We start from the raw sequence: 20,401 nt of genomic DNA, 5'->3' as shown, positions 1-20,401 counted from the left end.
TTGAATGATTTTGACCCGTAGATCAATGTGCGCATCTTCAAACGCTCTATTAGATGGTACGTAAAAAAACATATCATACCATTTAAAAAAACGAAGTTGACCTTCATATGACCTCTACGCGTCCACCTAATAAAAAACTATTTAGAACAAATTATGTGTCCCTCGAAACCATGCAAGTTTGGTCTGACACATTTTTTTCTATCACCAATAACAGCCGAGATATTCAGGTGGCCTGTTTTAGGTGCCTCACCCTGTATAATCGCTGTTTGACCGATGCTGCCGTGGTGAGAGGGTTAAATTGATAAAAACTGCTGTTTCTCGAAAACTACGCCACGTATGTGGCGGACTCATCATCGCCCACATCAACGGGAGTGTTTGCCGACGCTATTTGCAGGGCTTGAAAATCATAGAACAGCATGCGAACGCGGCTGCAGCAGCAGCGGTGTCGGAGCTCCGGATAGACTCGGTTATAATTTAATGTGCATCGCGGTCGGGGTAATATCCATTAGTGTTACTACGCAAAGCTCGTTACTTGTTGAAGAGAGGAGCGTACACCTGAAATGAGCCGCCCACTCTGCCGCGGCTGGCTCTTGTAATTATTTACCGAGGCGCGCAACCCTGCCTCTCCGTCTTCGCTCGGTTTTTGTGGCGCTGTTTTCATGCGCCGCTTTAAGAGAGGTTGCAAAATGACCGCGAGTATTGTTACACCTGCGAGCGAGAATTGGCGAATGCTCGAGCGGGATTTTTATTCGCGGTTCGAGCCGTTTTCAGACTATTAAGGTGATCGTTGAGTCGCGTTTTATGAGTGTAAGCGCTACTTGAGGATAGCATATTGGGATGTCGTGAAAAATTGGGGTATTTAATGTTATAGCAATAGTTCCAATTTTTTGCCCTAGAGTTTGTTAGCAGCACGAAAAGTAAGACGAAAATGTCGTTGAATCAATCATTTTGTGTTACTTTGATTAATATTCGCCGGTACTAGTTTGCCTCGAGATTAATTTGGGCTTAAGTTCTCATATACGGGTACCTCATATCCTTGAAAAGTTTACTTGCGCGCACAGTTCCGGGGAACTCATCTAAGCATTTGGACGAAGGAGGATGGCGGACATATCATTGCGAAATGACGGTGAGGGACGAGCAATACTCGACGATGTCCGACAATAATACTCGCGCGGACATGATTATAGTCTGTTAATTATTCCGTTTATCGTTCTCAAAATTGTTCTTAATGGCGTCAGCGGAATTTCATTTTGCAAACGCGCACACGTACTTGACGTGAGTTTACGCGTCCGTTTATTATCCGAATTGCACGGCCCGTAAGTCGCGAGAATTTACACTTTAATCTGAACTAACAAAGTTAATAAAAAAAAGAGAGAGAGATTGATAATAATAATAATATATTTAGAAGGGCAGATTCTTCGATCCAAGATCCAAGCGGTGGAAAACAGAAAGATGTATCTTATATGCGGCGCATCGCGACGAATCTCGGATTAGGAGCGCCGCTGGTGGACGCGCGATAATCGGATTATTCCGGTGGCGATTAGCGGAAGGGAGGATTTCTAAATGGCCGTGTGTACGAGAAAGACGAACGAAGGACGCGGCTACGAAGAACTTGGAGAACTCGCTGCTAATGCTGAGGAACGAGCGACGCGGTCGAATCGCACGTACGTTTCGTCACGTGATAAGCTCGGCCGATTCGCGCTGGGCACGTACGATACGTACGTTATTCGCGCGCGCGATACCGGGTCGACCCGTTAAAATTCCCGTCACGTCAAACTGATTATAAAGGAAGAATCGGGGAAGAAAGCCGACCGGGGGCGACGGGGACGCTAGTCGAAACGGACGCCGTAATTTAGGTCGGCGGTGATAAGGAACGTGCCAGGTATTTCCCCGGTTGCTCCGCGCGCGTCGGACAGTTCGTTTTATCCGGCACCGCGGCAAAATTAAATAAAATAAAAACGGCCGAGTGTGACGTGACCGCGCGCGCCGGGATCTCGCGACGGTTTTGCCCGCCCTCGTCCTGTCCAATATCTGCCTCGAACCATCAGCCGGGAGATTTGTCCGTAATCTTACGGTTCCGCTTGAGATCGACATCCGCGTGGTCTCGTTCAATGCAACGCGAAACTGATGGGAAACGTGAAAAAAATGTGCGATGCGCTTGTATAAAAAGATCCTGCACAAAGACAGCTACGAGAAGTGATCAATTACAAATGAAATGCGTGCGTGCTCTTAGTGTATTGGACAATAATGTAGGAAAAGGTGAGATCAACTTTCTGTCAGAAATTTCGCTTTCGATAAATAATCGTACCGTTACGCTAGTTTGTTGAAAGCAAGCGCAATCTCCAAACCTGAGCAACACGTTTCGTTATTTCTCCCTTGGTTTTCCATGCACTGCGCGACGCGGTCCACCATGGTAGTTGGATTTCTGTAAGAGCTTTGAAAGTGACTTTCCATGCCATCTTTGTCGTATTCGCTTTTGTCGTCTCGAGGACTAACTTTGTTCCCTCACAGAGTGGCACACGCGTCTTTTCGAATTAATTTTAACGAGCGCTTTGTAACGTGCCCGCCGCTCGTCGCGTTTTCGTTTCGTTTCGTTGAACGATGACGGAAAGCACGGCGGTGAAAAATTACATATTTCCTGCAAAGTGATCGACCACGTTTACCACATTTTTCATTGTAGTTGTAAATTTCACTCCATTATCGAAAAATTGGCTTAAAAAATCGAGAAATTCATAATGCCTTTTTAGTCACAAGCGCATTTTTATATGAAACGAGCAAAAATGTTGCGCATAATCGAAAACGTTGAAGAATGGCGATCTAATAAATTCGTCGAATGACAAAATTTTTATTGCGTTGACTAAACAAGCAAATCGAGAAATGTTTAAAGATTACTTACATATAACACAATGGTAGTCGCGAAGGGAGACATGCGACTTACCTGTAACAGAAGAAATAGATCCGTGATTATTGATAGAACAAAAGAAGATCATATAGATAAATAAGTCAGCAAACAACGAGAAATCGAACAACGAATCTCGCACAAAGCCGCGAGGCAGGAAATAAAAGCCCCATCCAATAAAGGACGATAGGCGACGCCGCGAAGCGCAATATAATATCAGCTGACAGTTCTCCTCCTTATTTCCGCTTTATTCCCGACGCGTACGCGCGCGAGGGGTAAAGCAGTTAATTGCGGCAATTTTCCGCCGCTCCCTCGTCACGACCCGAGTATGAAAAAGTTATCACGCGGTCAGGGCGACGCCGTGGCGTTAAATAATAAAAGGGACGAATCGCGGGGGAGGCTTTCGCATTTAAATCGCAATTCGCAATGTTCGCTGCGCGAACGGCCGAGCGCGTGCTTCTCGCGGCGGAAATCGCCGCTGGGGATTGATAAAAGCGCGAAAACGGCAATTAACATTCATTTTATCGACGTTGTTCGATATGACGGCCACGGCGGGCGAAATGGCGCGACGATAAATTGCGATTGGCGCAGGATTCGGCGTCATTTTTCATCATACGAGTGTCAGCACCCGCATCGCGCCGGACGATATTTCCGCTTCATAATACTCCCGTGATCGCGCGCGTCCGCTCGTCAGCTTGCACCGATGACGAGAAGCACGCGGACTGATACCAGTCGGTCGATCGAACGATAATTGATTTATCTTCACTCGCACTTCTGTTACGCGGACTATTAAACGGTAACAAAGCCTTCCCCTCCGGCGGAGAGGGCCTCGAAATGAATTTATGACTCTGATCTTTCCTCGAGATTCGTCGAACGCCGAGCTCGCCGGCGCATAAATAGCCGACAATGCGGTTATGCTAATCGGCCGATCGCTCGATAAATCGGCGAGATAAATTGGTTTTCGATAACAGTACCGTTCGCGAAAATGCTGCGCCCGGAGGAACGGCGGAAAGGGAGGGAAGGGAGGAGGGGGTTAAAAGGGAGGAAGTCATGAGCGTTTCAGGGGATGGTAGATTCTCGTAGACGAGAATCTTCAAGAGCGAAGGAGCTCAGCCTTCGGCTTGCTCGAGCAGATCGAGCAACTCTTTGTCACTTGAGGGTTCTTCAAGCCACTTTACGTGTTAGCTGATCCCGTGTCGACACGACTGCACCTGATCTTCGTTCAGCCCACCTTCGATCCTGCCACCTGCGCTCCGAGTACCTTTGCACCCTTCAACGCGGTCTTACAAGCTGCGTAACACGCAGCCAAGCGCGCAATTGCTTGTAAATCCAAGCTTACGACAGATTGAACGCGACTCGTTGATGAGAGGCCGTTTCATGGCCGACGAAGCAGTTAATGTTGGCTCATATTGATAGTTACAGCGAGTAATAGTTGCTCGTTATTACGGGGAGAGAGAATCAGGTGCGTTTAATGAGTACCCCAGGGAAGGGATGTAAATGCGACGGGTGGGCAGATATACTGATTTCTAATAAACGTAGCCGGGTCGCGCGTGAATCGGATGGAGAAAATATAGGCGGCCGGGATATCGACATGTGCCAGACACGACAGGGTGGACGGGGGAGACACATCCCCCGTGATTTACATCTCAGGGACGTCAGGCCGCGCCAGCGACCCGGTATTATCATAAAAGAACAGCGGTGAATTTAGTTTCCGGAGAGAAAAGAGCATTATCGGCCACCTGCTGTTTCGCCGAGTACCGCCGAGCATTCCCAACACGCCTTTTACACATCTCGTCGATTCCGAGGGACCGGCAAAAAACGCTTGGAGTACCCTTCACGTTTCGTACAACGGAGCAGAGTGCGCCAACGATACGAGTTTTTCTGAACGTGGAAAACCGCCGGATTTTTGTAAACGCAAGGCGGAAGGATCGAGGAAACTACTCTGCGAAAATCGAATAAAAAAACTAGTAGAAATTGTTCGATAAATTGTATTTTATTCAATTTGACTTCTTCTTACGCGTGCAAAAGAATCAATTTCAATTGTTACCACCATGTTTAAATACTTCGTTTGATTATCACCCACGAGAGTATCGTGTCTGCACAATGCAGTTCGCGAAACCGTCTACGTTGCACTTTATCGAACCAAATAAATTTCGGAGCTGACTCGCACTATCGCAAGAGCATTCGCAAGCTGTACGATACAGCGATACACTGAATGTTATTCGATATGAGCGCTCGTATGAGCGGCCCGCATGTTGAAAGGGTTGCTGAGGTCTAAGGACCTCTGCTCGGCCGATGGAACGCGTATCGCATCCCTCTCGCGCGCTTTTTCCGAGGGAAGTTTTTGCAGGCTTGTGCCGCCGCGCCGTTTATGTCGCCCTGGGCATGTACATAACGTGGCCCGCATTCGTGTCGCCGATAGGGAAGTCGTAAAGATAGCGGGAACGAGCGCGTTCGCGGATGCTTCTTGCAGCGCGCGACCCGCCGAAAGGCAAGGCGCGATGATAAGGGCCGGTGCAGCAGGCTGGCAGCTCGTATGCGAGTCTCGTATGCATGAAATCGAAGGGGGAAAACGTCTCGTCTGCGCGAAAGTAACGATCGCCACGCGAAAATGCCCGCGTCATTCAATATTCGCGCCGTGTTCGAGATTGCGTCGAGATTGCTCATGAAAAAGCGATGCGGAGGGATGCACGCGCACGAGAGAAAAACACAAATCGCGACGCGTACAAGAAGTGTAAAGTTGAGTAAGTGACATTGAAGGTTGTACCATGGATCGACATGTCGCATCTTGCAAATTATGAAAATGATCTCTCAAAAAGTATTTCCGCGAGAGTGCATCTTCGTGAAGCTCGCAGAGGTGCGTCGTTGCATCAGTTACACAGCTCGAGCGGATACTGTTAACGTGACGGTCGATTTGTTATCGCGCTATCTGCAATATTTACGCGCCATTAAGCATGCAGTAACGTGCAATAGCCACGTCGTCGAATTTTCAACGGGAATTTCATGGACACATGAGAGAATATGGAATGGTGCGCGTTTGTCTTCTTCGACGTTCCGAGAGTCGTACGTCGCCTCTGACTTATTGTAAATAGCAGATCGAGTGAATGTCGTCGAGATAAAACGTCGTTGGAAGTCTCTTACCCTCTCGTTGGTCGCCGCGTTGGAGTCCGAGATGGAGAACGTGTCGACGATGGAATCAAAGCGCACGAGCTTTTTCGGATGATGGGCCTTCTTCGGACGCGGACAGAGCGAGCACATAGCTGGGTCTGTCGGCGTGGTCGGGGGCATATTCGGCAACGTTTTTCCGCGATCTCACAAACGATGGTCGGCACTGCACGATTGTCTCAATGATTACGCATCGGCCCACCTGAGTCACTTCGCCGATAACGAAACAAAACGGTCAGAATCGTCCGATGAATTGTTTTTGCAGAGACGCGTGATGCTTCCTTCCTTGGTCTTGGCGCGAGATGCAATTCCGGCGGGGTGATTGTAAAACCGTTCACTGGCAGTGATTGCGCGTACCGTTCTTCCGATTAGCAGTACTTTCGCATACCCAAGTACAAGAGAATTGAAAATTGCATATTTTCCTCCGAAAAAAAGTACAATATTTGTCTTATATTATATACTAGCATCCCCCGTCACGCGGGCTTCGCCCGCGATATTATGTGTAGAATTAAATAAAAACACATTTTACCCCTTCTCACCCGTTAGGGGTGGAATTTCGGAAAACCCACCCTTAGTGAGCACCTACGTGATAGTAGGAATATACCCTTAAAATTTCAAGTCGATAGGTGCAGTGGTTCGGGCTGCACGTTGATGAGTCAGTGAGTGGTATTTGGCTTATATATATATATATAGATAGATAGATTTGGATATAACTTATGTTTTATATATTTACAACAATTTTCTGCAAAATTATACGGGATACACACGGCGAGGTGTGCGTCCATTTTCGATACGGCTCGAGAATAGAACGAGATACGACATCTGGCAGCAACGGTGCCCACCGGGCTACAGGGTCGGTATAGAAGAACCCGTAGCAGTTGCAGTTGCACATGCAACTGCGAAACTGCAATACCGTCTGAATGAAAGGCGCGGATTTGACTGTAGATGTTAGTACCTTTTAAAAATCAATGGTACCTTTCAAGATACAAAAATCTTTTTGGTTATATCTAGAAGAATCTATAAGGTTATATCTATAAGAATTTACCCTCACTCGCCACTTCAGTTAACAAGATCGCGCACTTTGCAAATGTTGTGCACCTCATTATGCCATTCACATTATGCCGTTGTATGAATAATTACACGGTCCATTTCGAGATTTTTTTAACGTCCGTTCGAATTCCGCTTAGTTACGCAGTGAGTTTCCCTTTCGCGCACTGCTGCTAATTGATCGTCGTTTTCCGAGACGTTTCAATTAGGGGACTTTGAGTACACATTGATCGCTGTAACTAATTTATTACGTAATTTATTACGCAAGCCTTTGCCAGCGGCGCGTGTCATCAATGTGATCTCATCTCGTGTCAATAATTTATAATAATTTATTATACAAAGGGTAACTTCGTTATCGATTCTTTAAGACCGAGACCAAGCGTACAGACATGGAAGCTTCTTATTAATTTCGGCCAACATGGAGTCAAGCTTTTTCGAGATGTCGAAAAATATCTGGACACAGAGATATACTCGGATAAGAGATATGTATAGTAAGATCTCCGCGGAGTAAAGCCGAGGATAAGCCGGGAAAGCCCGCGCCAACGGAACAATTCAATTGCATAACGCGCGTCGCACTGGACAACGCGACGAAATTGAGTTTCACAGAGAGGCAGGATGACAATACATCTCTCGCTTCGAGGTGCATTTGGTCTGTCGTGCATCTGACGTAAATGCAATCGAGTTACCGGCGGCTGCAACGGTGTCGATAGCCACCACCCGTCGACTTCGCTTTCCAGCACGCGCTTCAGCGAGCTGACTCTCCTGGACCAGAGGAGATGCTGCTCGCTCCTTTTGCGGCTTTTGTACTCTCGAGCTACACCGTTCGCTATAAACGCTAGTGAATCAGACGTAACGCGGTGCTCACGATTGACAACACCTGGAAACGGTATGATTATTGATTTGCACTCAACTAAGTTCGATGAAGCAAATAATCGACTTGCATTTGTACTTTAAGTCCGTTTTAGGGTAAATCTACCGATTAGCGAACCCACCTCCTATCACCTTGTCCTTGACATATATTATAGAGGTCACTCTCCTGAGTGACCTTCAAAAGGTTTTAGCCGTCGGTTGTTGTTTACTAAAAAGTTATTAACAAAAGAAGTTTAATGATTTTGCACGAATTTCCAGCCGTCCACAACAAGCAAAAGGTTATATTTTCCGAAACTGGAGCCCCGGACACATAAGCTCGGTTTCAGCCCGCTTCGCGGGAGGGCGGGGGGCAGGGACTTCGCCCCCCGCCCCCCGCCCTCCCGCGAAGCGGGCTGAAACCGAGCTTATGTGTCCGGGGCTCCAGTTTCGGAAAATATAACCTAACCAGGTTAGGTTAGGTTAGTTTAGGTTAGGTTAAAGCAGAGAATACTTTGTATTTAACTGTTTATGCTTTTAGTTAAAGTGAAGAATACTTTGTACTTATATTAAAAGAAGCTATTCTATATATTAACGATTCACTGCTTTAAATGACTTTCCTTTCTTCGTTCATATACATATTCGTCTTTTATATCTTTCAATATTCAAAATAACTACTATATTTACAAAATTTCTTTTGTTAATAACTTATTCATAAACAACGATCGACGACTAAAACCTAGTGCGGGTTATTCGGGAAGGTGACCTTTGTAATATATGTCAATATTATGTTCTTGGTTCGCGTAGACAGCTGAAAATTCGTGCAAAATCATTAAACTTCTTTTGTTAATAACTTTTTAGTAAACAACGACCGACGGTTAAAACTTGCACAATGTTACTCAGGAGGGTGACCTCTATAATATATGTCAAGGACAAGGTGATAGGAGGTGGGTTCGCTAATCGGTAGATTTACCACTTCTTGTATTAATGCAGACAGTTCAGCTAAAAAGAACAGATCTCGAACCATGGTGCATGCCAGCAGACAAAACATTGCTCAGGAATAGAGCACGTTTTCAATATCTTGCGCAATTTACGAAACACGTGCAGTTTGCTTGCAATTTGTGTATGATATTCTGCAATATTTCTTGTTTTACAAATTGCGTCAAATCTTGTGCAATATATTGCATAGACTAAAACAGGCTTTACATTTTGATCGATTCGCACGTAACGGGATAATTTGAAAAAGTGGAGCAGCGTTTCTATGCTTCGTCACTCGTTCTGATCGAAACCGCGATGCGAATACTAATTGTATACTGTTTAGCAGGTTGAGTTGGCGTGGACCAGTCGTCAGAGAACTGTTTTATATTCCTGCTCAACGTATCCCGCTGACGTGTTAACACGCGAGGGAGACGTGTGACGGCTTGATTGCAAGCGGAAGGACTTCCGCTGCTCCGTGAGCGCGCGCGCAAAACTAATCGATGTTTCTCCAAACATGAATGAATCGCGCTTGTCTGCCGCGGACGAGGACTAATCGACACGCTTGTTTTAATTACTCAGCCGTAAATACGATGTAACTTCTCCAGTGTTCCTAGTGACGTATGGCCACTGGAACGTGTATTTTACCTCACATAGTTTACGTGAATTTTTGCAACTAATTGAAAAGTACCCACGCGTCCGCTTCAGGCCGTTTTCCATTGTTCTTCGTGTCCAGATAAATGAAACATATCGATAACTCGTTGCTCGACCATCAACGATAAATTTCTCCTTGACATGCAGCACGGGGATTATTATCAACTGATTATTAAAAATAAGATATAATATTAGTAGCGAGAACACGAGCGAAAGATGGTTGCGCGGAGCGCGCGAGAAAGCGCGCACTTCCTGTCATTTCACACCGAGATGCTAATTGGCGTTTGGCGTTAATGTGCCGTTTAACGTTAGTTCGTTACTGTCATGAAGGGGACGAGGGAAAAGAGCGAGCGACAAGTTTCCTCGACAATGATTGACTCACCGCGTTCGAAACCTCGTTCCATCGCTCGTTATCGGTCATTATCGCGGCCCTAGATGCGATAACTGTAACGCACGCAATCGATACTGACCACCTCCATGTACGCGCTGCTACGCGGGACGCGAATATGCTTTTGACCGCAACTTGCGTAAGAGTAATAATTGAATGACGTCACGATTATCGGAGATTATTAACGTTCACGTACTCCCCGAGAAAAAATGTTCTGGCTCTTGAAATTTGCAAGCGCGCGCGTTCTGTAATTGTTTAATAAAAACTTATTGCGATCCGCAACGAATAATGAAGACTAACGCCTTCCAGACAACACCCGCAACACGTTTCGGACTTTTTTTATGCGACGCGCATTATAAAAAAGAAAATTACGTACTCTCCGGGAACGCGCGATATTTATCTAGCGCGCCAGCGAGAGAGAACCGGCTGTAAAGAAAATTTCAGAATTACGAGGTGATTACGAAGTTCCTCTCCGCTATGCGCCTGTAATTACGGCAACGAGGATTTCGCGGCGCGAAAACGTATTTTCCGCGATGCGACTTTAATTATCGCCTATTTCCACCGTGTACTTTGAGCTCGTGCACGAGACAAGGGCATTGTGTGTACGGTAAACGATCTGCCTTTGGGGCAAACTGAGTTACGCAGGAGTGTCGCTCAAGGCGCGATTAATGTTCGCGTTCTCCTCGCTTTTATTGCTTTAAATGCATTTTCCAGATCTGTTGAACTCGTTACTCGGCCTTTCGTTGATTCTACTCCGCCGAGAGCATTTCAACATTCGTCCCTTGTATGGCCAGTCTAATTCAATAGTCTCAGGATATAGATTGACCTATTGACCCTTAACACTATTCTTCTCCCGCTGAATCCGTAACGGTCAGGTCTATTTCATTTCAGGATAATTAATACCGAAAATACACTTGACGAAAATACCCTCGAGAATTATCTCGACGATCGCGATTAATTACTGGTCAATTCCGCGACGGTGAAACGCAGAAATTCGCAATGACGGATCATTTCGTTCTCGCGCGGCATGCGACGCTGAAATAGCCAGCGATCCAAAGACGCTAAATGCCAAGATCGTCTATAGGTATGGCATTATATCGGGCAGTCGATAAGCGAACACCTCCACATAGAAATCGCAGATCTGCAGCTCACTTTAGCGAGCCATGGAGGTCGGTCGATACCATCGTGCCCGAGCTCGAGCGACCGCTGCTGATTCCGGAGTGGAAATTCGCAGCCACGATAATATATCGGGGTATTTACAAATTCCCGGGCTTCACGATCTTTTAACGATGATTATCCCGTTATTTCCGAGCTAGCAGCAGCAGCAGTACGGCAAAAACCGAGATTCCCTCGCGTGCCAGACTCTATGGCTCTTGAAGGTTCCACTACTAATTTAGAAGCTCTGTAGGAAGACAGTTTTGAGGACAATCGTCTCCCTTTGGTATTCGTCATGAGATCAATAAGCGAGTTAAATTATTCAATCAAATGTTCGCGATGAATATCGCAAAGCCTGGCATAGACTCGAGGCTAAATTTGCATCAACACGTTGTTATTAGCATTTCTTAAATAGTTGACGATTATTTTTCTGTGTAATCCGAAAGCAGGAGATATTTAGGATATTTAGAAAAGATTTAGAAAAGATACTTGTGTTTCAAAACTAATAGGTATTATTTTATATATCAACCAAAGAAATGACTGTATTGTGTATAGCGCGCGCGCGTATTGTATATTTCAAATATATATCTTCAGTTTTCAATAAACAGTAGCTGTTATTATTCGGAAGACAAAAGGCAGGGGACATTTCTTTGTCACGCTTTCAGAATTGTCAATTTAATCAACGTAATGTATCTAATTTCGATCCACGCTTCATCGAGTGCCGGCTCTTCTCACGCAGAAGAAGTCACTGACGAGTTCCTCGTCAGAGAATGATTTATCGTTGCGTTTATTCTCTGCAAGCTGCACAAAGATGCCTTTCAATAAGCGCGGAGCGTACAGATGCGCGTCATCTCGGCGTGACACGCATCTGTTACGCACGTGTGTGCACGTGCGTATGCATGACATGCAGTAGGATTTGCGACTTGTGTACGGCACACCTGTGAAAAGTGCGAGAACAAGCGTGTCGATAAATGCTGCGTGTTCGTCCAATAAATCTGCGAGACGCATCGTCGTTAATGCTCTCGTCGTTAACGAAGTTACTAAACAAACTCGCGTTTATTATCAGCTAACGTATACGATTCCTTTACGACTTATTTGCGCGATCTCGTTCGAGAGTTTGCTCTCGCGCAAATAGTACGGCGAATTGTGTCTGACTCCGATTGAAACCCGCTGCAACCCAATTCCGCCCGATCCTATTAACCGTGAATAAACAAGAATTTATTCCGTTGTTTAGTGAGACGACGTCGTCCGTTGCGAAAGAAATAAATAAAAAGCGATGAAGTTGAAGTAAACACGTTTCGCCTCGGAATATCTCTGCATCAACCAGAAATAAAACCAGAATGCGCGAGACGAGGGAGGAGGGGAAAAAGTGCTTTTATCTCGCTACGAAATGAACGTCGTTCAGATATTCCGTTTCCGAGATATTCCGAAAATATGACGAGCGTTGCATGACAATGAATTCCGCGATGCTGATCAGAACAGGATCAAGATTATGACGAGAAGCTGTGAATAGTTTTTGGGCGGTGCGAGCGTCGTTGCGAGCGCTGACCCGCATCACTGGTCGCACTTGGCACCCCCGTGACCCTACGTGTCGCGATGTTTGTGGGTAAAACCCCATCACGCAGTCTCGTCACGTGCACTTGGCCCATGTGCGTCTCTTTGTTTTGAGCGCGTATCGGTGGGTGCATTTGCAGTGACATTTTACGTGATCAGACTATCGATGACCCACGCGACGAGCGATACCGAGGGATCGATTCGCCAAATATTTCCGGAGCAATTAAAATTGACGAGCGGTTACAATATATGTAAAGACAAATGAGCGAGCACTAGCGCACGTGAGCTTAACAATTCTGATGAAATAAAGGGTTTTGTGTGCAGCTTTACGAGTTTGAGCAAACGAGCAACAAACGAGAATCTTGAATTCTCGTTAAGTTTTTGTCCTTTTAACGTCGTCGACACAAAAAATTGCTGATAACTGTCGAATTCGTGATTCGCCAGCGTTATCAAAGAGAGCGCAGATGTTCTCTCGATAGAGAGAAAAATGAGATCACGTTTCATAAAGTACCATCAATCTAATCTTATCACAAACACCCACATACGTATACACAGACACACGAGGGAGGAGAGTGCCAAGTGAGTAGCGGACAACACATGCACACCACCAGATTGATCCAGGTGAATCTCTCCGACAACCCCTCACGGCTTGCCGTGAGGAGGACGATCAACACGGTAACAACGGTGCGGGCTAATTACCGAGCAGGGGGTGAGTCTGGAGGCGTCTGGGCGGCGCGACGCGAGGGTAGTATATACGGGCGACACATCGCGGTGCACTTCCAAGCACGGCTACACACGTGCACACTGCTGAAATACCTCGTAACGCACGACGGCCGCGCTCTCGCGCGAGAGCATCTTACGTACGCGTCTCTGCATAACCGGATGCTCCATAACCGGAAAGCGGCAAGAAGATAACACGTATGCACGGCGCACCCTTCCCTCGTTCTCTCCCGGTGGAAGGAGCGAGCTTTAATCTGGGAGAGAGCTTGTGGCCCGTAGCGCCGTAGTCGCGAGCACTGACCTACGTCACTGGGCGTACGTGGAACACCAGCGGGCACATCGTCGACTGTGCTGTGTGTGTGTTTCCACGTGTGGGTGGTCCCCGATCTCTCTCTCCCTCTCCCGATCTCTCTCTTCCTCCCACTCTCTCTCGGTCTCGTATATGTACAGCTATATATACCCGGCGTGTACCCGTTATACCGGGCGGGAGACGTGGGTGCATTCGTGTCGGTGCGCGACCGACTGGCGGAGCGAACTGCACCGCCACCTCGCGAAAACTGCACTCCACCCTCGCGGAGACCGCATCCAACCCCCGCCGGAATCCCTTTCAGAAATTCTGGCCGTGCCGAAACGGCTCGCCGCACGTCGGCGGGAATTCTCGGATGCTGACGAGCGCATTGTTATCGCGGCGACCGACAGTAATCTTGAAGATTACTTTCGAAGCGGCCCTCTCGTGCCAGCGCATCATCGCGAGTATTGCTTTCCGTGGTGGTTGCGAGGAGTCTGCGCCACAAGCTGTTATCATAATTTGAGAAGAGAGATCTCATCTTTCGGATTCAAGCTTGCGGGACGCTGTAATTCGCCATTTTTATTTTTGTTGTTGAAAGGATAATCTCACACAACACTACGGTTCTTTTAGAAGATGAGATTGATCGTATTTCGCAAGATCTTGTAACTCTTGTTAACCCGGATAATCGTTCTCGAAGTTTTAATCGGACTTTGGTCACGTAAAAAGATTTGAACGCGCGTGGTCAAGTTTGCGGGCTGCCACAATGAGATTTTGCGCGGCGCAAGTCAGGGGGCAAACTTCATTGTGTTCCTGGCGTACGGCAATCGAATTACGAGCAATTTCCGATGAGTGTCTGGGAATGTTTACGTTGAAAGCTACGGGGTTGGAGGCAATTCGGTGAGAGAGCATTCGGCGGTTGTCCGAATCGATAGCGTCTGCCGACGAGGCGCTTTCGAGAGCACTTATGGCAAATAAAGCTAAAAAACGGGCAGGAAATAAATAGAAAAAGGGAGAAAGAGGAACGGGAGAGAAAGCGAGAGGGAAATCATTGTGGGAATTTTTTATTAAAGGCATCCGCGATGCGGGCGGATGCAAACAATGCGGCCATTGTATTGCGTGCCATTTGACAGTCCGTTGCCAGACCACATCGCTTTATGCGTTGTTGTTTTCCGTACATGAAGAGAAATCGCCCTGAATGGAAACATCGGTCATTCGCGTGATCGTCGTTACTGCTGAACGAACATTTTTTTCTGTACTGACGCAACGTCCGGCAAGATGTAACGTCCATCATACGCATTACACTCGTCAAATATCATTATTTATGATTGATGAAAAGAGAATTCACAGCCGCGAGACGTATCGAGTAGACTCGATAATTAATTCCTCTGTATTCTTCTGACGGAGGAAAAAGGAACTGTCAATCTAAATGAAACGTAACAATATGACTTCCATACATCTCTCAAGAAAGAAATATCGATATACCGTTTCGTAATCTCGATGTTTCGACAATGCCGACAATAAAATGAAAGGAAAAAAAAACCGATTGCACGAGAGCAATCGTGCGATCTCTACGTTTCGAAAAGGAAAGACGAAGAGTGTGGAGTGCAGACAAATAATCGAGGAAAAATCGAGGGACTCTGAGAGAGGGTGGCGCAAGGTACTAGCCAGACACGAATCACGCCCAAGTCACTCGTGAGTCACGAAGACGTAAGGTGCGCAGCTGCCGCTTTCGTGTCGCGATATCGGGCGGCGATTTCCGTCTTTCTTTTCTATGTACAAGGCACGCATGCCCCCGCGATCAACCCCCAAGTCGGCAGTCGCACGAAGTCTCTCGATTGATTTGCTCGTATCACGAGAACGCTTCGCTGGATATACTGGAGGCAGAAAATCGCGTTTCTTCTTTGCTCTACAGTAACCTAATTCTTTTTCTGCAAATATGCGCGTACCAGAATTCTTCTGAGGCCCGAATACCTCACATTTCCCGTCAAAAACTGAAAAGCGTGTTACGTCGCTCGACAACGCTTACACGGCCACTACAAGCCCTCGCAAAAGGCTCTTGTTTGTAGATAACGTAATTGATTCGAGTTACTGCATGGTCGCGAGAGGCTAATCGTGATTAGATTGCAAGTTGCAATAACGTAACACACGGTACGTTAAGTTGATGGTAACGCGCGCCTCGATAAAAGCAAATTGGACGCACGCGGCAGCGGCTCGATCGCAAATCGTGATTTAATTTTGTCGCGTGGATCTACCCGCACGAATCGCCAACCATTTGTTCGCCGGTTAATTCGTGTATTTATTTAATCCACCCATAATGCAACTTGTCATTCGAGGTTTGCTGTGCGCGCGTGCACGCATGCAAGGAAATTTTAATTACGTTTGTACCGAGACTATGATTAGATTATGAGTGTTCGTTGGCGGCGATGAATAATAATGTGAAATTCGTGGAAGCAAGATCTTAATCAACATTTAATCGAAAACGCAATCCGGTCGATGCGGTTAAATGTCAAGGCGAGATCGCCGATGAAATTATGAACGTTGCATAAGCATGCGCAGAAATGGAACGCGGAAAATTCACGGCCGAGAGAAATCACGCACGATCGCGAAATAATTATCTAAGTCGGCCCTCAGCTGAGATATTTCGCGAGTCGCGCGACACGCTCGCTTCTGGTTACGTCCGAGTGCTCGAAGTAAATGTCAAGTTGAGCCCAACATGGTACACGCAAAGAGTTCATTGCACTGTAATTCAGCTTGTTGGGTGATATGCATCGCATGCACATTAATGACCAGTTTCGCGATTATGCAGCATTTAGGTATATATGTATATGTAGACAAACACAATATTTACACACGCACACTGACATCTATTTATATGAAACAATAGAATGTTAAATTAATAAAACTATTTTTACGGCGTTTTGCGATTGCCTTGTAAATAATTCGTAATATTTTAACGTACCTTACGCGTGTAATTTAACGAAAATTGTTAGCTCATTGTTATTTTATATGTTAATGTCGATAGATAATTATCAAATTCTCTCTATTTGCACCATTCATGATTTCAGTACCTCAGTACCGAGTATAGTGCCATATCTGGAGCATTTAGATTATTATCGAATAGATATACTAATGGCATCATGAATATTAGATTCGCTATTAGATATTGTCGATCAACAAACGCGCATAGAATAATAATTAATTAATTCATTATCAGATATCATGAACAATATTCAGTATTCAATGCGCCGCACTATCGTTGTAAATTCACAATGGCTTCCAAATGGCTCTTTTTTCAGCTATCTTGTTCAAATCTCGAAAGACATTACAAATTCTTCACGTAGCTCATTCGCCGGCTTAAAAATCGGGTCTCGTGCTTCGAGAGAAACGAGTTCTATCATCGAACGTTACGCTGACCGAGAAGCGCCAGGAAAAGGAACAACACCGGAGACGGTATCTGGGTCGCCTAGGTCATGTGGGAGACGAGTATCCGGTAGAATCGTACGTGAAAAAGAAAGGAGAAACGATTGGAGCATGCTCGACGCGTTCAACCCTCATCTACTTTAATTCCGAGTTCAATTCATTCGATTCGTTATGGATTATTTTTTTCAATGGAATTCCAATGGAATCTGGGTCTGATAAACTCAAAGCTGTTTCATTTCAACGCACTATCATCCCCGATAGCGATCCTCCGGTGCACAGAAAAATTTAAAACTAACATTCGGATATCTTGCGTTTCACAGCATGATTGTTTCGTTTATATTTTAGCGCAGAGAATTGTTTCTTGAGAAAATGTCTTCTTGGTAATGTCTTTTACATGTTAGTTTGACATACATACGTACGTAAAGTTTAATACAATCATCGTGCGCGGAACGAGTCGCACGATATTCCCGCGACTTTTTCATTCAAGGTCGATCCGGAATACTCCCTCGCTTGGCCTCGATTCGGCGACGTCGCAATCGGGAAAGTTCTCGCAAAAAACGCATCGATAAATCACGAGCGAAGCGAGAGGGGGGGTGGGAACAAGGAAAAGATGAGCTTGTGCAGAGAAGAGGAGCAAAACCGTCACGGGAAATACGTTCGTGTGTCATCGTCGTCAGGACGAAGTAATGCCACCACGTCACTCGGCAAAGCCGCCACGTTTAGACCGCATGATGGAGACGGTAATTTATTACACGGCATAAATTATGCATAACGTTGATACGACCCTCTTGGCGCGCGGCAAGTTTGTAGTTACCTTCGTATAATCGGTGTTCGTCGTCCTAAGTAGCTCGAACTTGGACCTCGGCGAACGTTCGCGATGCTCGCGATGCTCGCAGAGAATTGTCCAACTGTGTCTGAACTTCCAGCGTAACGCAAGAAAGTTTTCGTTGATTAGCAAGATAAACTTAAAGAATATCCACGCTCGCGGCAATCTAATTTTAACGAGCTTTCACTGTTTATACGAGATTGTCGAGATATATGCACGACGTGGGTAAATTAAGTAACGAATTTTGATTCGCAGAGGTATTCTCGCGTTTATAATTGCGAAAAGCAAGTCGTTCAAGTTCGATCGAGTGCACTTCACTTCTCGCATAAAGCAAGCGAATTCTCGGCACGTGGTATAAGCTTCTTTAATACGCAGCAGGAATAAGAATACGTCGTTTCTCGTTTCACGCTATGCATTCGGCTTACCGTTGTACTCTTTTTTTTTACGCACAGAAATCGATGTTCGATCCAATGCCGCGTGCTCGAAAAATGGGAGAACGAATGTTGCGGAATGCAATTGCAGTCGCGCGGAATGCATGTCTCGTTCCCGTTTAACGATCGGCGTTTTACGAGCCGTTACGACAAAAGCTGTCACGAGCGATCTCGACTCACGGCCGCGACGAATCGCGCGTAAATCGCAATTGCCGATTAATCCGGCGAATTCACGTTCCTTGGCGCGATTGCACTGGTTTCCGCGCGGCCGTATTGCTGCGCGTCTGCATAATTTATGTTTAACGATCTCTCACGTTCTTTGCAAGAGATAACGCAACGGATTAAAATTCCATATGCATCGATCGTCTTGCGCAATAAATTTCGTATGCGATCGAGCACGAAGTGCCTTTTGCCACGTCAAAACAAAGCGTTTGAGATATTAAGCGCTAATGAGATAATTCCACATTAATAAGTTCGCAAACGCAATATCTGTAGACAGATAAATGCGTCAGATAGGCGCGAGCTTTACTGTCAGTTAAACATAGCTAGGAATATAACATCGTCAGCTGGATTTTTATGAAAACCTAATCTCATGGATCTTTCGGAAATGATACGGGCGTTATCGCGCGGGCACACGCGTACTCTTGCGCAATTAAAACCGTGTAATTATCCAGGAACGGCGACGCGATCGTGCGCGCGCGCGCGTCGCGAATTAATTAACCTAATTCTCGAATTATTTATACGAGCGAGCGAGACCATCATCATAATTGCGTGCAATTGTGGGAAAGCGGGACGTATCCCGGGCGCTGGCTCCGGGCGGCCGCTCACCCGTAATTAGGTACCGGGAAATGCACGTCGATCCAAGCGCACCAGCCCTTACCGCGTCGATCACCGGGATCCGGAACACCCGGCCGTCCCGGTTTCCCGTATATCGATCCCGTATCCCGTTATTGATCGGCCAGAAAAACGGGAAAACATTGCGTCTCCCGTCAGCGCGATCAATAACTCGCTTTCGGTTTTTCGCACGCCGGTGTCCAAGGACGTATCGCGGCGGGGCGGGAGGGCCAACACCCTCAGGGAAACACCCTCTCGGGACTGATGTACCTCTCTCTTCGTGGCCCCTCGCGCACGTCATGCGACTCCGAACGCGGACGACGCACCGACGCACCACCGCGCACCACCCGGAATGGAAGTCCTCCTTCGCGTGTCCGGCTCTCGGGGCCGACGAGCTGCAAAGTCGCGGCCGAACTGTTTTGTCCACGTGTTGCGACCAGTCAACGAGAGCCACGGTAATGCAGACCTCGAACTTACCACGTGGAGGACCGTAGCGTGATCGCGCGGCCTCCTCGGGAATCCCGAGGCGGCCCCGCGTCATCTTCGCCCTCTGACGGAGGGTGCGGCAAGCCGCTTCGAGGGTGGCTCCGAGAACAAGGATTTCCGGTAACTTTCGTCTGACGTGATGATCGAGGAAACTGTTACGAGTACCGAGGGCGAGAGTGCAGTTGGGACTTTAATGCGCTCTCGCTACGCTTGAATGTCTTTGCGATTTAATTCGGTTGTCGCGCGATTTGTAAAGATTTTGAATGATGATTCTTTCCCGTTCTAAATTTTGCTACCAAAGATACAACGCTGCAACTGTAGCGAAGCACATTGCACACCGGCTGTATGTAAAGTTGTCCGTTCGCCGGTAGTCACATTACTCGGTAACGTTGCGAGCCTGTTCGCCGAGCCGAGTTACCAACCGCATGAGAGCCAGGTCGATCGATCTCGCGGTAAGGGTGAGTATTTTCAGGGATGAAACCGTAGGTGGCGAGCATTTCGATCCCGTATGCGCATGCCCCAATCGTTATCCCTGGCGAGATGACGGTGTTTCTGATCCACCGCGTCATCCCGTTTGCATGGAATTTAAATCTCCCTAAACAACACTGGAACTGGAATTTTCGCTCTCATTTTTACCACGTTTACGAATTTCTCTTTTATTTCCCGTAATCCGCGGCTTTTTGATGGTACGCTTTTATATCTTTTATATTCT

At 46.6% G+C, this 20,401-nt stretch overlaps 2 protein-coding genes across 24 annotated transcripts in view; both read right to left on the bottom strand.

Moving 5' to 3' along the window:
• The window catches only part of LOC105282675 (disks large 1 tumor suppressor protein), a 452,432-nt gene that overhangs the window by 143,362 nt on the left and 288,669 nt on the right, over positions 1-20,401 (bottom strand). For 15 of the 21 annotated variants that reach the window (XM_026969150.1, XM_026969153.1, XM_026969151.1 and 12 more), the window contains one exon: positions 2,897-2,938. The exons of 4 other annotated variants lie outside the window; for them this stretch is intronic. In XM_026969150.1, coding sequence (XP_026824951.1) covers positions 2,897-2,938 — 42 coding nt within the window. Of the gene's footprint in view, positions 1-2,896; positions 2,939-6,040; positions 6,409-20,401 lie in introns of those variants that run through there. 2 more of the 21 variants (XM_026969155.1, XM_026969156.1) reach the window with 2 other exon arrangements.
• LOC105282674 lies at positions 6,257-20,398 on the bottom strand. Of its 3 annotated transcripts, XM_011344846.1 has the most exons (3): positions 19,474-20,398; positions 17,927-18,026; positions 6,351-6,441 (listed from the first exon to the last, which is right to left on the bottom strand). In XM_011344846.1, the coding sequence occupies exons 1-3, from the start codon at positions 19,742-19,744 to the stop codon at positions 6,399-6,401; spliced, it is 414 nt and encodes a 137-aa protein (XP_011343148.1). In that variant the 5' UTR covers positions 19,745-20,398; the 3' UTR covers positions 6,351-6,398. The 3 variants fall into 3 exon arrangements, with proteins under 3 accessions (XP_011343145.1, XP_011343146.1, XP_011343148.1); XM_011344843.3 differs by lacking the exon at positions 17,927-18,026 and having other exon boundaries at positions 6,257-6,486; positions 19,474-20,367; XM_011344844.3 differs by lacking the exon at positions 17,927-18,026 and having other exon boundaries at positions 6,257-6,441; positions 19,474-19,762.

The sequence above is a fragment of the Ooceraea biroi genome, chromosome 4, assembly GCF_003672135.1.
Source record: "Ooceraea biroi isolate clonal line C1 chromosome 4, Obir_v5.4, whole genome shotgun sequence".
Classification (NCBI taxonomy): domain Eukaryota; kingdom Metazoa; phylum Arthropoda; class Insecta; order Hymenoptera; family Formicidae; genus Ooceraea; species Ooceraea biroi.
The sequence above is the reverse complement of the archived record's forward strand: the minus strand, read 5'-3'. Positions and strand labels throughout refer to the sequence as shown.

Bases quoted from the DNA above. Each gene is read 5' to 3' on its own strand.
- LOC105282674 (XM_011344843.3), bottom strand. From the start codon at position 19,744: ATGACGCGGGGCCGCCTCGGGATTCCCGAGGAGGCCGCGCGATCACGC. The intron at 6,487-19,473 runs GTACATCAGTCC...TTTTTTTCGGAG, and splicing joins GAGGGGCCACGAAGAGAGAG to GAAAATATGCAATTTTCAAT.